The sequence below is a fragment of the Hyperolius riggenbachi genome, chromosome 8, assembly GCF_040937935.1.
Source record: "Hyperolius riggenbachi isolate aHypRig1 chromosome 8, aHypRig1.pri, whole genome shotgun sequence".
Lineage (NCBI taxonomy): Eukaryota > Metazoa > Chordata > Amphibia > Anura > Hyperoliidae > Hyperolius > Hyperolius riggenbachi.
Genome location: NC_090653.1, coordinates 275,008,688 through 275,023,369, shown reverse-complemented (window position 1 = coordinate 275,023,369; position 14,682 = coordinate 275,008,688). Strand labels below are relative to the sequence as shown.

The following is a 14,682-nucleotide window of genomic DNA, read 5'->3' as shown; positions in this document are numbered from 1 at the left end:
GGTGCAAGAAGGGGATGGGGAATAGTTTATTAATGATTACTAGTATTCAAAGTATCTATAGAAGTGATTATTAAGAGCACAGGACCAATAGAGAGCTAATACTGCAGTTGACGGAGGGCCTTTCGGGGCCCCTCTAGCCCAAGGGCCCCGATGCGGTCGCAACCTTTGCAACCCCTATTGCTACGCCCCTGTTCCCTGGTGTGTAATAGTAGACACTAGGACACTGTATCGGGGAGAGAGGTCACGAGACACCAGGGGCCGTATGCAATTCACTTTTTCACCTGCGTTTTCTCCTAGGTGATTTATTTCCACAACTTGTAAATAAAATGCCTTTTACACCACCAGCAAGCAAACCAATACTCAAAATAATTTTGACAGTACTTTTTCAACTACTTTTTTTTTTTTTTTTTTTTTTTTTTGGTACTTTTTTCCATTGCAAAGTGCTAAAATGTTGTTTTAACCATTTCAGCCCGCGGGGATTTTTCACCTTATGCATCGGAGCAATTTTCACCTCCCATTAATTCGCTAGTAATAACTTATCACAATTTATTGATCTATATCTTGTTTTTTCCGCCACTAATTGGGCTTTCTGAGGGTGGTACATTTTGCTGAGAGCCACTTTACTGTAAAAGCACTTTAACAGGATTAATAAGAAAAAATGGAAAAAAGTCATTATTTCTCAGTTTTCGGCCATTATAGCTTGAGGGCTCGTTTTCCACTATTGCGGTGCGGAATCGCCTGGATTCCACCGCTGATGAAATTGCATGCAGGTGCGGTTTTTACGCGTTATTTTACGCGATTACGCATGCGGTTAGGCTATATGCGTTTTTAACCGTGTCACTGCCTGTGTTAATTTACGTTGGTTCCTATGCAGAATCGCACGCGTAATCGCGTAAAAAAACCGCGTAAGAAAACGCATGTGATTTCCCTATTAAATACATTGCCTGCGATTAGCATGCATTCCACTCGCAGGCGAATTCTGCGGCTCTTTTGTGCGTTTTTCACCGCTGAAAAAAACGCACCTCCACAACGCTACAGTGGAAACAGGCCCATCCACTTGCATTACATGTGCAAATTTTTATTTTTTTTTGATTGTGGTTTTTTTTTTTTTTTCAATTAAAAATTTTATTTGGGGAATATTTTGGTGTGGGACAAACAGTTATTTTTTTTTTTTAATGTTAGATGTGTACATTTTAATGTAGAAAATGTGTTGATGTAGTTTTACTATTTGGCCACAAGATGGCCACCTTCATTTTTTGGTTTCCCTCCTTGTACTTCTCACTATGCGGAAGTACAAGGGGGATGCGTACATTTTTTCCGGGCAGAAGAACTGAAGCCTCACGGGTGAGCGCTTCGGTTTTTCTGCGGGGGACAGGGATCGGTGATCGGGAACCATGTTCCCTTTCACTGATCCCAGGGTTACCGGGGGACACAGCGGGGGCACGCTCGCGATCGCGCGCAGGAGCACGCAGCTGAGCAGCCGCCCGGATGTGAGCTTCACGTCTGGGTGGCTGAAATGGTTAAATTGAGGATTAAAAATTATCTCCTAGGAGAAAAGTCAAGAGAAAAAGTGAATTGGATATGAGCCCAGTGAACTGAAGAGTGATACAGTTCCCTGGTGTCTAGTGACTCCCTCCCCATACAGTAAACTGGTGTCTAGTGGCCCTCCTGCTTCCCCTATACAGTGCCTTGGTGTCTAGTGCTTTCTCCTCCCTCCTCACATATGGCTGCAACCCAATATACAGTAGCTTCCCCGGTGGTCTAGAGTGGACCAGACCTAATGCAAAGTGGAGAAAGCACTTGTGGGCCAAATGTAATGGCTGTGTGGGTCAAATTTTGGCCATGACATGCATGCTATAAAGGGACAACATCACACAAACTAAGAATGCTAGTAGTTCCAACAAGCAGATAGGGAGGGGAAGATGAGGCAGTAATCTTCATCGACTGGTCAGAATGAGTCACAAAGTAGTCAAAAAAAATGTATACACACACTTTTTTTTTTGGGGGGGGGGGGGGGTGTCTCCTATCCATTTAACTACTTGAGGACCACAGTGTTAAACCCCACCCTAAAGACCAGGTCATTTTTCACAAAAGGGCCACTGCATCTTTAAGGGCTCGCTGCAGGGCCGCACAACTCAGCACACAAGTGATTTCCCTATACCCCCCCCCTCCACCAACAGAGCTTTCTGTTGGTGGGGTCTGCTCACTCCCCCGATGTGTTTTTTTTTTTTTTGTTTTTTTTTTTTAAATATCTATTTTATTTTTAAATAAAATGCTGTATTTTATTATTATCCCTGCCCTCCCTCCACCAGCTAGCCTATCACTGTGATCGGCTGTCATAGGCTTCAACCTATGACAGCGGATCACCCTTGAGCCAATGGAGGGGACAGCCGTGTCACACGGCTGTCCCCAGTACAGCACTGCAATAAAAGATGGCGGTTTCGCCGTCTAACAGTCTCCCAGCGCCGGTAGGGAGGCTGAAGGCGGAGCAGGGCTCTGCCATCAAAGCAGGGCTGCACGCGCACTGGCCTGCAAACCACATCCCAAGGACCTTAGGCGGTCCTGGCCTGCAAACCACACCTCAAGGGCATTTGGCGGTCCTGGGGCTGCCGCCACGTCCACACCCATCGGCATAACGCGGTCGGCAAGAAGTTAAAAGGTTGAGAGTAAAGGTAAGCTTGCCTCCTCTCATAATGAGTTTTTTTCATTTGGACCAATGAAATTACAGTTCTTAATCTCTCCATTGAGTTTCCCAAGAGAGGAGGTAAGTTTACCTTTTTTAACCACTTAAGTACCATAGGTTGAAACGCCCCTAGTGACCAGGCCATTTCTTATAATTCTGTACTGCACAACTTTAATGGTTTAGTGCTCAGTCTTACAACTTACCACCCAAATGAATTTTACCTCCTTTTCTTGTCACCAAGGGCCCATTCACACTAGAGTGTTTTGAGACGATTTTGGCATAATGCTCAAACGCTATCGCTTTTTAATCGCCGCAAATCACCCAAAAATGGGCAAAATCGCGACACGCAAACGTGTCGCCTGCACCATTTTCAGGCGATTTCCCAGCGATCGCATTTCAGCGCTATATACGCGCAAACCGCGATCGCTGAGAAATCGCTACACTGTCCAGTGATTTTTCCACGTGAAATTGCAAAAAAAATCACTCCCACAAAACAGCGGCGTGAATACAGCCTAATACAGCTTTCTTTTGGTGCTATTTGATTGCTGCTGCAATTTTTTTATTATATTCATCAAAAAAGACAGGAATGTTGTCCCAAAAAAAATGATAGTTTTAACTTTGTGTGGTTAAATTTTTTTAAATTTTTCTATACAAGATTTTGTCCAAATTTATTGTGCTACATTGGTATTGGGCACAGTCAGATATATTATTGGTTAAAACATTATTTGACAGACTAATATAATTACTCCCTCTGGCATCTTCTCTTTCTGTTACTGTTCTTAAAGGGGAACTTCAGCCTAAACAAACATACTGTCATTAAGTTACATTAGTTATGTTAATTAGAATAGATAGGTAATATAATTTTTTACCCACCCTGTTTTAAAAGAACAGGCAAATGTTTGTGATTCATAGGGGCTGCCATCTTTGTCATGGGGGCAGCCATCTTTTTGGTTGAAAGGAGGTGACAAGGAGCAGGAGACACAGTTCCAACTGTCCTGTGTCCTGATAACTCCTCCCAGCTGCACACGCTAGGCTTTAAATGTCAAATTCAAAATGTAAAAAAAAAAAAATTGCACCAAAACAGCAGAACGAGAGCAACAACATCAGAAATCCCATCATGCTTTGCACAGCATCAGGGGAAAAAAGCCTGGGCAGTTTTCTTCTGTGCAGCTAAAAATGAGGCTTGTATAAGAGAAACAAAGTTCTGATGCTGTGAAACTGTTAAAGAAACACCAGGCCTTTTCAGTGCTGCTGAGTCGATTTTTAGTCCGGAGGTCCACTTTAAAGGACTTACGAGCCCAAATAGCGAAAAAAAAGATAAGTACCTTAATCAGTTTTAAATGCATGGAGGACGCCGTCCGCGCCCTCCGTGCAGTTCCGCCGGGTCCCCGCAGTCTGATCGCCCACCGTGACGCTACTGTGCGTGGATCGGGGGGAGGGCCCTAGAGCTGCGCAGCCGCACTAACGCGTATGCGGACTGCGCAGCCGCGGCCGGCTCCGGCGGCCATCTTGGGAGAGGAATGGGAGCCTGACCCCGTCCGTAAGGTCGGGAGCGGCACGGGGGGGCGATCAGACTGCGGGGACCCGGCGGAACTGCACGGAGGGCGCGGACGGCGTCCTCCGTGCATTTAAAACTGATTAAGGTACTTATCTTTTTTTTCGCTATTTGGGCTCGTAAGTCCTTTAAGAGTGGGGAAATGCCTGAGGAGTTGGCTGCCACATTCCTACCATCAGCAGGCAGAGGAAACAGGGCAACTCCATTGTCTCTTCTGGCCTGCGGGAATGTTGCTAGCAGGTGCTTAGTCGACCAACAGGCCAAACAGGACTTTCTCACACTGTTCTTTGTAACAGCTGAAGTGGCATCTCTGGATGGGTGGGCCTGGGCTCTACACAAGATGCTGTCCTGGATGCTTCACAGACACACAAATCCTCTGGTAGATGCACACCTGTGACCGGTTCTCCACCAACTGATCGACCAGCTTTGCAGCATCTCTCATTGTTGGAGGGTTCTGATCCAACACCCACATTTTCACCTCTGTAGGACAGCAGCTCAGGAATTGTTCCCACAAACAGTTATTTTAAGTCCTCCAAAGTCCTGACACCACTGCCTTGAATCCACTGATTGAAAATATGATTCGGCTTCACTCCGAATTCAGTAAAAGAGGTTTGTGAGGTCTTACACGGTGATCGGAAAGACTGTCTGTGTGTTTCGGGAGTTTTGCCATACCGAGCCAGCAATGTCCGTTTTACTTTAATAAAGTTCATTTGTGGCACCAGAAGGAGCGATTTTAAAGCAGACCCAAACCAAACATTTTTTTTGTAATTCAAAATATTTAGTTGCACCACTCTGACACATACAAAGATAAATAAACACTCCTTCAAGCCTATGAGCATTTCAGTGCATGCTTTTCACCCTTTCACTTTTCACAACTAAGGTTATACAGGTGGCAGCCATTACTTCTGAGCTTAGTAGGAGGTTTTAGATCATGTCTATGTGAAATCTCACACAAGCTGAGATCACCTCCCCTGTGACATCCTCAGTAGCAGCCTGTTTGTTTGTTTCTTTTTTTTATCTCCTCCACCAGTCGCCGGATTTTGTCCCGGCAATATGAAAGAAAGGGAGGGGTTCCTCCAATAAATGTAAAATATTTTAATTTGTCATCATGCAGCTGAAAAAAAGGCTGCTATTTATGATTATAAGTTAGAAAATAGATTTTATTTCTGAAATCTTGTATTTTTAATTTGGGTCAACTTTAAAATTGTCACTGGCACGGCCTGTCAGCCTTCACTCTGTGCCTCAGCATTACTGGTAGCTTGTATCCTGTCCTTGTATCCTATCCTTTCCACTAGTAGTTCCACAAGCTGAGGTTTCTTCAGTCCATCAGGATGTAAGCCCCTCTTACAGCATAACTTCCGAAGGATTGTGATTTCCAGCTCCTGCAGCATCTCCTCCATGCTTCTGGTGTTCCAATGTCTGCTCTGTCCCACCGCTGCTCACCAATATGACATGAGAATTGTCCATACAGTGGGCAGACATGGAGTCCAATGATGAACACTTTATTCTGAAGCATTTGCAAGCAAAGCTACATCCATAGAGTAGTTTACAGCTGTCACCTGGCTGTCTTACACCAAACATACTGTCTGGTAGAGAGGGAGAGACAGTCAATCAGGCTTGTCAACAAACAGACCTCAAATGTTATCAAGTGATAAGGATAAGGCCAGTCTGCTAAAGCTACCTACACATTCCTGGTTTCTTCAAACAACGGGTCGTTAGACCCGCCTTCGGGTCAGCCATTCTGTGTGACTGTTTCCCCGTGTGTGTACAGTCTGTCGGCAGGCTGATGAGGCTGGTTTTGACTCAAAGCCAGCCTTATCAGCATGCTGACAGACTGTACACACTGGCAAACTGTCGTCGGAACAGCCACCCCGCGTGTGGGTCTGACGCCCCATCGTTTGAAGAAATCAGGAGTGTGTACGCACCTTTAATTCTGGGCATACACGGTAAGTTTGTTCCTTTATCAGATGGCTCGATTGATAATATCGGACAGGTTCCAATGACCCGCCGGATAGATTCCCCGCGGGTGGACAATAGCTGGGAATAGAGCGGAAGATAAGGAGCAAAGAAATGAAAAGCGCTACTTAACCTTTTCGGGACCGGCCACCTACCCCCCCTTAAGGACCAAGGCATTTTGCGCGGGAAAGGGGTGCGCGCGTTTAGGGGGGTCAGGCGGCCGGATCCCGTGTGTGGCTGGCTAGAGTGGTGTCCCCCATGGTGGCCTGTGCCTCCCCCTTCTGCCCGCAGCCTTCACTTACCTTCCAGGCTCCAGCGATGAGCCGCACGGGACCCTCTTCTCCGGCCGGCATCTCCGTTCTGTCTGACGAGCAGTTCCGGGTCGCGGCTTGATGACGTCATCAAGCCGGGACCCGGCGCTGACGTCGGATGAAGCGGAGATGCCGGCCAGAGCGGAGGGGGGTGCCGATCGTCGCTGGAACAGCAGGGAGGTGAGTGGATCCTCTTCTTTCCCCCCCTGCCGCCGCAGCTGTCAAACAGATCACTACGATCCGACGGCGATCGTAGTGATCGTGTGATCAGCAGCCATACGCGATGGCTGCTGATCACTCGGGGGAGATGTCGGCTGTCATATGACAGCTTAATCTCCCCCTCCGGGTGCGCACGATCGCGTCGGGAGCGGAAATTGCGGGCTGGCGTAGATCCTACGCCGCATCAGGCTAGAACAGCCACAAGTGCGGCGTAGGATCTCATTCACATGGTCCCGAAAAGGTTAAAAACAGATGAATGCTTACCTGCAAAAAAGTGCAGACCCCACTCATGGGATACAAATACACAATGAGCACACATACAACCTGTCTACCACTTGGAGGATGTTAGTTTCCACTAACACCTTGCATGCAATTTGTTAGGTACTCGTCCCTCCCACTGCGAAGAAGTCTTTCCTCCATGGGAGGGGACCTAACACTAACTAAATCCTACCTATGCATATGCATAGCCTGGGCGCGCTACCAGTAAAATTAAGAATTGCGCAGAAAAAGTGGGATCAGCGCATCACCAGGCCGCCTCCGAATGGCCTCAGCTCAGAGATGCGCTGAGCCCCCCCAGAGACTACGAACGCACCTCCAAGTGGTAGACAGGTTGTATGTGTGCTCATTGTGTATTTGTATCCCATGAGTGGGGTCTGCACTTTTTTGCAGGTAAGCATTCATCTGTTTTTAAGTAGCGCTGTTCATTTCTTTGCTATGTTTGATTTAATTCTGGTCAGCAGCTCCCACTTGTTAGTTTTTCTTTGGTGTATATGCAGAGCCTCTGTTTGGGTTCAAGGTGCGTTTGTAGTCTCTGGGGGGGCTCAGCGCATCTCTGAGCTGAGGCCATTCGGAGGCGGCCTGGTGATGCGCTGATCCCACTTTTTCTGCGGAAGATAAGGAGCGCCCGCAGGGACGAGCGGGGTTCGATACAGGCGCCAGCGGGGATGCGCCGGGATCGAGCCAGCGGCTCGATCCGGCGCATAATTGCATCCGTGTATGCCCAGCATTACACACAACAGAACAATAGTATATCACCCACCTGACTCCAGTAACACAATGCAGGGTCCTATCACAGCAACCAAACAAAGCAAGAACAAAATACATTAAGCAAAAAATACAGTTATTACATATTATACATCACTCCAAGGTATTTGCTAAGGGGCATGGTGAGTTCATAGAAGAGCTCGTCCATACCACAGGGGAGATCAGAGGTAAACAATAGCATGGGGGGGTGATCAGAGGGGGATCTGAGGGTGGGGGGGGGTGATCAGGAGCCCGCAGGGAGCTGATTAAGGCCTGATAGGTGGGTGATGAGTAGGTGATTACAGGGGAGATCAGGTGTAAACAATGGCACTGGAGGGTGATCAAGGGATCAGTGTGCCTAAAAAGTGCGACTCACAGGGCTGCTTGTCCTCTCTGGTGGTCATTCGAGCAAGGAGGAGGAGGCAGCCAGTATAATGCATGCTGTTTAGTGAACCACGTGTATTATACTCTTTTAATTGGTCTGTTTGAACTATCACTGCCTGCCAGGGCTGTTGATTGGCTGGCAGGCTACCGACGCAGGGGGGGGCCGTGCGCACTGCCGAGGATGCACACTTTCCCCTGTAAAACCTTTTGGTGTTAGGTGGCCCTGGGGCTGCCATCCTTTCGACGTCGAGATAGCGTTAGGTAGTCGGAAGGGGGTAAATACAGATATTAAATAAGGATTTTGATTTTTCTTAGTGAGAAAATCAGGGCCGTGGAGTCGGTACAGAAATCCTCTAACTCCTCAGTTTATTAAAGGACACCCGAAGCGAAAATAAACTAATGAAATAAACGATTGTATCCATCTTCCTTCTCCTAAAAATGACTTTTTTTAAGATATTCCACAGTTTTATTTTATGTTTAAATCTACTTTTTAAGTTTTAACTGTTTTATTGTTATTGCTCAATGACACATTCATTGAAGTATGCCAGAGCTAATATCTATGAACCATTGACCTTTTTATCTCTTTCCTGCTCTCAGAAGCCATTTTCTGCTAGGAAAGTGTTTTATAGTTGGAATTTCTTCCTGTCTGAGTCAGGACTTAGTCAGCCACTTACATACCTGATATTTAACTCTTTCAGGCAGAGAAAGAAAAAAAACACAGCATAGTTATTAGTGTGCTTGGCACTGTACATACCCATGTCTATCTCATAATGTCACACGTCACTTCGGGTATGCTTTAAACCTCCAACGCCAGGTACTCAAAACTGCTTCAACTCCTCGACTCTCACTCCACAGCCCTTGCAGCACTATGGCGTGGGTGCAAAGTCATCAGATTCCTTAGTTTATGAAACCACGGACTCAGACTCCAGGTACTCAAAATTGCTCCGACTCCAACTCCACAGCCCTGGAAAAAATAAATTTAACCTTTTAGTGTCTACACTAACCAATAACTTCTCCATCATATCTCTACAGATAAAATAAAGCCTGTGATAGTTGTCCATGGCGGTGCTGGGGCAGTCATGCAGGAATACGAGGATAGGTATCGTGCTGGAGTGAAGAAAGCTGCTCTTGGGGGGTACGACATTCTGAAGAACGGCGGTGATGCAGTAACAGCAGTAGAAGAGGCTGTGGTAATCATGGAAGATGATCCACATTTCAATGCAGGTAAATCCTTCATCTGACTGGGGAGTCTGGTGCAGAGCAGAATATCTGTGGGAGAGTACAACAGTCCAGTCCCTCGCCATCCTCCTCTGCTGACTAGGCGGCCTAGTATCTTTGCAGGTCGGGGTGTACTGCGCATGCACACCCTGTGGTGCTACCCATGGCCGGGAGAGTTCTGTGCCTGCACAGGACTACAGCGCAGAACACACGCGACGGGGGAGTGAACCCGGTTGGACTGCGCCTGCGCTGAGTGGGGACAATAGCAGGACTCATAGCAGAGGAGGACAGCGAGGGACCGATCAGCTTGAAGTGGGCTAAAGGAAGCCCCAGTTTGATCAACTCGGCTGAGGGCAATGTCTGCCTCACTCACCCTACATGCCCCGCCACATGAGTAAAGTCCTACTTTAAAACTTAACAGAGCATGTGATTCTATGCTAGAAAGGCTGTGCTTTGTAAGTCTGCATACCAGAGGTCTAATTCCAAGAACAACAAAAGTAAATTATCTACCAAAGAATGAAATGGCAGTTTTTGGTAGAATGACATTCATACCAGAAGACTAAGATTAAGCCAAGCTCTACCAGGCCTTTAAAAGATCAGCACTTACCAAAACAGACTACTAGATATCAAGTTTAAAGAGAAACCGTAACCAAGAATTGAACTTCATCCCAATCAGTAGCTGATACCCCCTTTCCCATGATAAATCTTTATCTTTTCTCCAACAGATCATCAGTGGAGTCTGTATGGCTGATATTGCAGTGAAACCCCTCCCACAGTGTGATGTCAGCGCCTCACAGCTCTGAGATCCTGACATCACACTGTGGGAGCCTTGTTGCATTGTGGGAGATGACCGCTGTTTCCCACTGCCAAAAAAAGCAAGCAGCATCTCCTTTCACTGACATCACCTGCTAACAGTAAAAATGTCACCATGTGATAAATGTCAGAATGTAAATCTGGGAGAGGTAAGATTTTACAATGGGCAAACACTGACTAAATCATGTATACATAATTATCGTATAAATGAAGCAATTTTTTATTTCAATATTTTCACTGGAGTTCCTCTTTAAGTGTACCTGTAGGGGGAAAAAGTGTCCAAATGGGTAATCACCTTTTAATAGAAGGGAGCCTCTTGATAATACGGAGGCTTCCCCTGTTGTCCTCCACCATCCTGTTCCTGCTCTGTCCCCTCCCCAAAATGTCAACGGCTCGTGCGCAGTAGCAGAGACCCAATGGAGCTTGGCATTTTCTGCAGAACCTTGAGCAGGTCTGTGCTACTGCGCAGGCGCATTGTGCCTTGGGGGTCTTGGTGGAGGAATGTTGAGGTGGAGGGAGGCTGGGGAAGCCTCTGGAGGATCCATAGCAGGGGTGTCAAACTCAATCAAGGAAGGGGCCAAAGTCTAAACATAGCCTTACTTGTGGGCCAAATTAAAATTTAACAGTCTCAGTGGAGTAACTATGGGGGGTATCGCCCCCACCCCACCTCCACCACCACCTTCTGCAGAGTTGCGCAGTGGAGCAGTTTAATAGGTATCTGCCTCTGTGCTGCTTTCCGACTCCTAATCTTCCTGATAGACACACGCTCTATGCTGCATACCTCTGGCTCTGAATGCATGTCACGTGATCAGAAGCTGGAGGTATGGAAGTATAAAGCGTACAGCTGCTATGGAGAACAGAGGAGATCCCACCCATTGAGCATGATTCACAAAAGCTTTTTCACCTGTTTTCACCTTATCCATTTTACACTTTTAAGCTCCCAAAGAGCAAAAATATAATATAATTAAGAGAAGAAAAGTAATATTGAAGTTAATCAGGAACCACTTACTTGAGTCCTTATTTTGCTTGTAAATGGGCTGAAAGGTTATTTTTTAGGTGATAAATAAGTACCTTAGGAGAACTTTTGTGACTAGAGCCCGTTGCCGGAGCAGATAAATAGTTACACTGCTCCACTACTCTTTGGGGAGAGGGTTCGGGGAGAGGGGGGGTTTAGGTGTGTTTGTGGGTTTTTTTTACCAGCTACATGGGGGAATTTGGATCCAAGGAGGGTGGCCCCATGCTAATTGTGTGGGCGGGGAGTGATTTCCATAGGCTTTGCTGCGCCCGGCTCAACTGACAGCTTTAATAGAAACCCGGTCCTCCTCTGGTTGGGAAGGCAGTGTACTACTGTTGTTCTTCTACTGCTTACAGTGATGCACATTTGAAGCTCTTGAGGACCACATATAATGGCAAGAATGGCCACATTGGGCATTGTCTGACACCTGTGATCTAGAGGCTTCCCTCTCCCGAAGAAAGTATCCTATTTTATTTGTTTTTTTGTTTTTTTTTACATTTTATATCCTTAGTTTACTTTTAAAGTGGATCTTTGGACTAAATGAAAACTCCTGCTGCCTCCCTGTAAAAGGAAAGTTATAGTTACCTGAGGACCCCGAATCACCCAGTTTCCAGTGCTTGGCCCTGCCTCCGCTCTCTCCCAGGAGAAAACTCCAGTATATTTATTGCAGTCCTTCAGGGCGTTGTTCTCCAGGAGAGAGGGGAGGCGGGGCCAGGCGCAGGAAGTGGGGTGACTTGGGGTCTTCAGGACAGCTTCGAGGGAGAAGGCTCCTCAGGTAACTATTATGCTGGGAATACACCATACAATTTTCTGTTGGATTTTTCTGTTAGATTTTTCTGTTAGATTATTTTCTGTAGAGACTGGCCATTATCTCTGTCTTCTGGTTATCTCCTGCTGAGTAGAACAATGCCTAATTGCTCGGCAGATAGATGGTTAGATAAATCATTTCCAACATGTTGGAAATTATCTATCTGTCAGGAAAATCTAACAGAAAATCTAACAGAAAATTGTATGGTGTATTTCCAGCATAACTTTATTTTACAGGGAGGCTGTAGGATTTTTCATTTAGTCCGAAGATCCGATTTAAGTTACAAAACATCAAAACCACCAGTATATGTAATGGGCTTCAATAACACTATAAGCTCTCCACTGGACAAGAATTGTCTAAATCAACAGAACGTAGATGCAAGTTATACATGAAAAGGATAACTGGGAATTGCAATACAACAAACTGTCGCTCAAGCGAACGCACTTTACTTCTTCCAGCATGACTGGGAATTGCCTGCTGTTTTCAAGCTTCTGTCTCCTAATGCAACAACTTCTTGGGTTGTTGTTTAACTTATGGAATTGAGTAATGGACTTATGAACTTATGGAATTGTAGCACTAAAACATGTTTGTGTATTGCTTTTGCGTTTAAGATAAGTAATAATAAAATTTATTTTCTGTCCCTTTAATATCTAGAGTGAATGCTCCTCCTGTTTACCTTTCTGTCTTTTTCTAGGCTATGGGTCTGTTTTGAATGAAGAGGGAGAGGTTGAGATGGATGCCATCATCATGAGTGGCAAGGATTTGGCCTCTGGAGCTGTCTCTGCAGTCAGATGCATTGCTAACCCAATAAAACTTGCACGCCTTGTCATGGAAAAGGTATTTAATGAAACAATCTAAAATGTATATGGTGTAAGCCACAGATGTCAAACACAAGGCCCACCTTACATTGTATGTGGCCCTTGAGGGCTTCAAGAGAACCCGAGGTGGGTTTGAAGAATATTATCTGCATACAGAGGATGGATCTGCCTATACAGCCCAGCCTCTGTTGCTATCCCAAACCCCCCTAAGGTCCCCCTGCACTCTGCAATTTCTCATAAATCACAGCCACGCTGCTGACAAACAGCTTGTCAGAGCTGGCTGTGTTTATCTCTATAGTGTCAGTCTGCTGCTCTCCCCGCCTCCTGCAGAACTCCGGTCCCCGCCTGCATCCCTTCCCTCCCTGCTGATTGGAGGGAAGGGACAGGGGCAGGGACCGGAGCTATGCAGGAGGCGGGGAAGCAGCTGAGACTGACACTACAGATGTAAACACAGCCTCACAGCACAGCTGTGATTTATGAGGGATTGCAGAGTGCAGGGGGACCTTAGTGGGGTTTGGGATAGCAACAGAGGCTGGGCTGTATAGGCAGATCCAGCCTCTGTATGCAGATAACATTCTCTAAACACACCTCGTGTTCCCTTTCAATGTCCATCATTGTAAGCAGAAAAAGACAGCACGCTGCCTTCCTGTATGGAGGAGTACATCGGTGACAGTGTTTCTGATTGGAAAGTTGTCATTTTGAGTCGGTGTGCAGTAATAACTCATGGGACACCCACTAACAAAATTGGCATTTGGCCCCCTCCTTGGATCCACACCCTACCACCTTGGTATCTGGTAAAACACACACACACACACACACCTCTAAGTGTAGCACCACGCGCCAGTGTACTACTAAGCGCCTCATAGAGGCGTTTACTGTTACACTGATCCGCAGCTGTTGTATACTCCGTTTTTTACTGCCTGATGAAGCGGGGTTACGGCCTGTGAAACACGTTGCACATTTTCTTGGCGTGTAAATAAAACTTTTCACTGTTGAAATCGGCAGTTTGTTCGTCTGTATTGAGGAGGTAAGTCCACCACTAGCTCCTCTTTATTTATGTTACAATTTTTTTAGTGGATTTTATTTTTTTGGCGCCTCTGTTCCCTTTATACAAAATCTGAGACCACCCCTGGTGTTGGGGTAATGCCCCTTTCTTTCCTGATCTACAGAGCGACCTATAGTGTAGATTTACTACACTATATTTGGCTCTCTGTGTCCTGTGTTTTACATCCTCTGCTAGCTTTATATATTGTCACAAAGAGAGAGGCTACATCTGGATTTAAGTGATTGCAATAGTATGGCTCCAAAACTTTTGTGAACTTCGGTAAAGCATCTTGTTTTCGTCTTACTTTTATACTTTATCTCTTTATCTGCTCTGTAGCTTTTTCACCAATATCTAATAGCCTGCTGACATCTAGTGGTCAATTTGCAAAGTGCCATTTACAGGTAGGTGTTGTTAGGTTAGTGACAGCAGTATTAGAAAGCTAAATTCCTGCTTCCAGTATTAAAGTAAGGATAGGGATCAATAACCTCTCTATGCCTGGTATAGAGGTATGGTTATTGATGGACTATATTTGCAGCACGTGGCATATAGCAAAAAATGCGGCTATGCAGCACTGGTGTTCTAGGTTCAATTCCAATCCTGGACACAATCTGTGTGTAGTGTGTATGTTCTTCCTGTGTTTGCGTGGGTTTCCCATATTCCAATAACATGCTGGTAGGCTTATTGGCGTCACCCTAAAATTGAGCCTAGACTGCAGTACTGATAGCAGGTCACAGCTGGCGTGTACTCTACACACATGGCCACGGCAGCTTACCTGAGCATGGTGTATAGGGATGGTCTGTGAGATGCTTATAATTTCAAGTTAATGCAAATTTA

At 46.0% G+C, this 14,682-nt stretch overlaps 1 protein-coding gene across 1 annotated transcript in view; it reads left to right on the top strand.

Moving 5' to 3' along the window:
- The window catches only part of ASRGL1 (asparaginase and isoaspartyl peptidase 1), a 73,974-nt gene that overhangs the window by 21,805 nt on the left and 37,487 nt on the right, over positions 1-14,682 (top strand). Inside the window, exons 2-3 of the mRNA XM_068249911.1 lie at positions 9,164-9,355; positions 12,680-12,822. Of these exons, the coding sequence (XP_068106012.1) occupies positions 9,164-9,355; positions 12,680-12,822 (335 nt within the window). The remainder of the gene's footprint in view (positions 1-9,163; positions 9,356-12,679; positions 12,823-14,682) is intronic.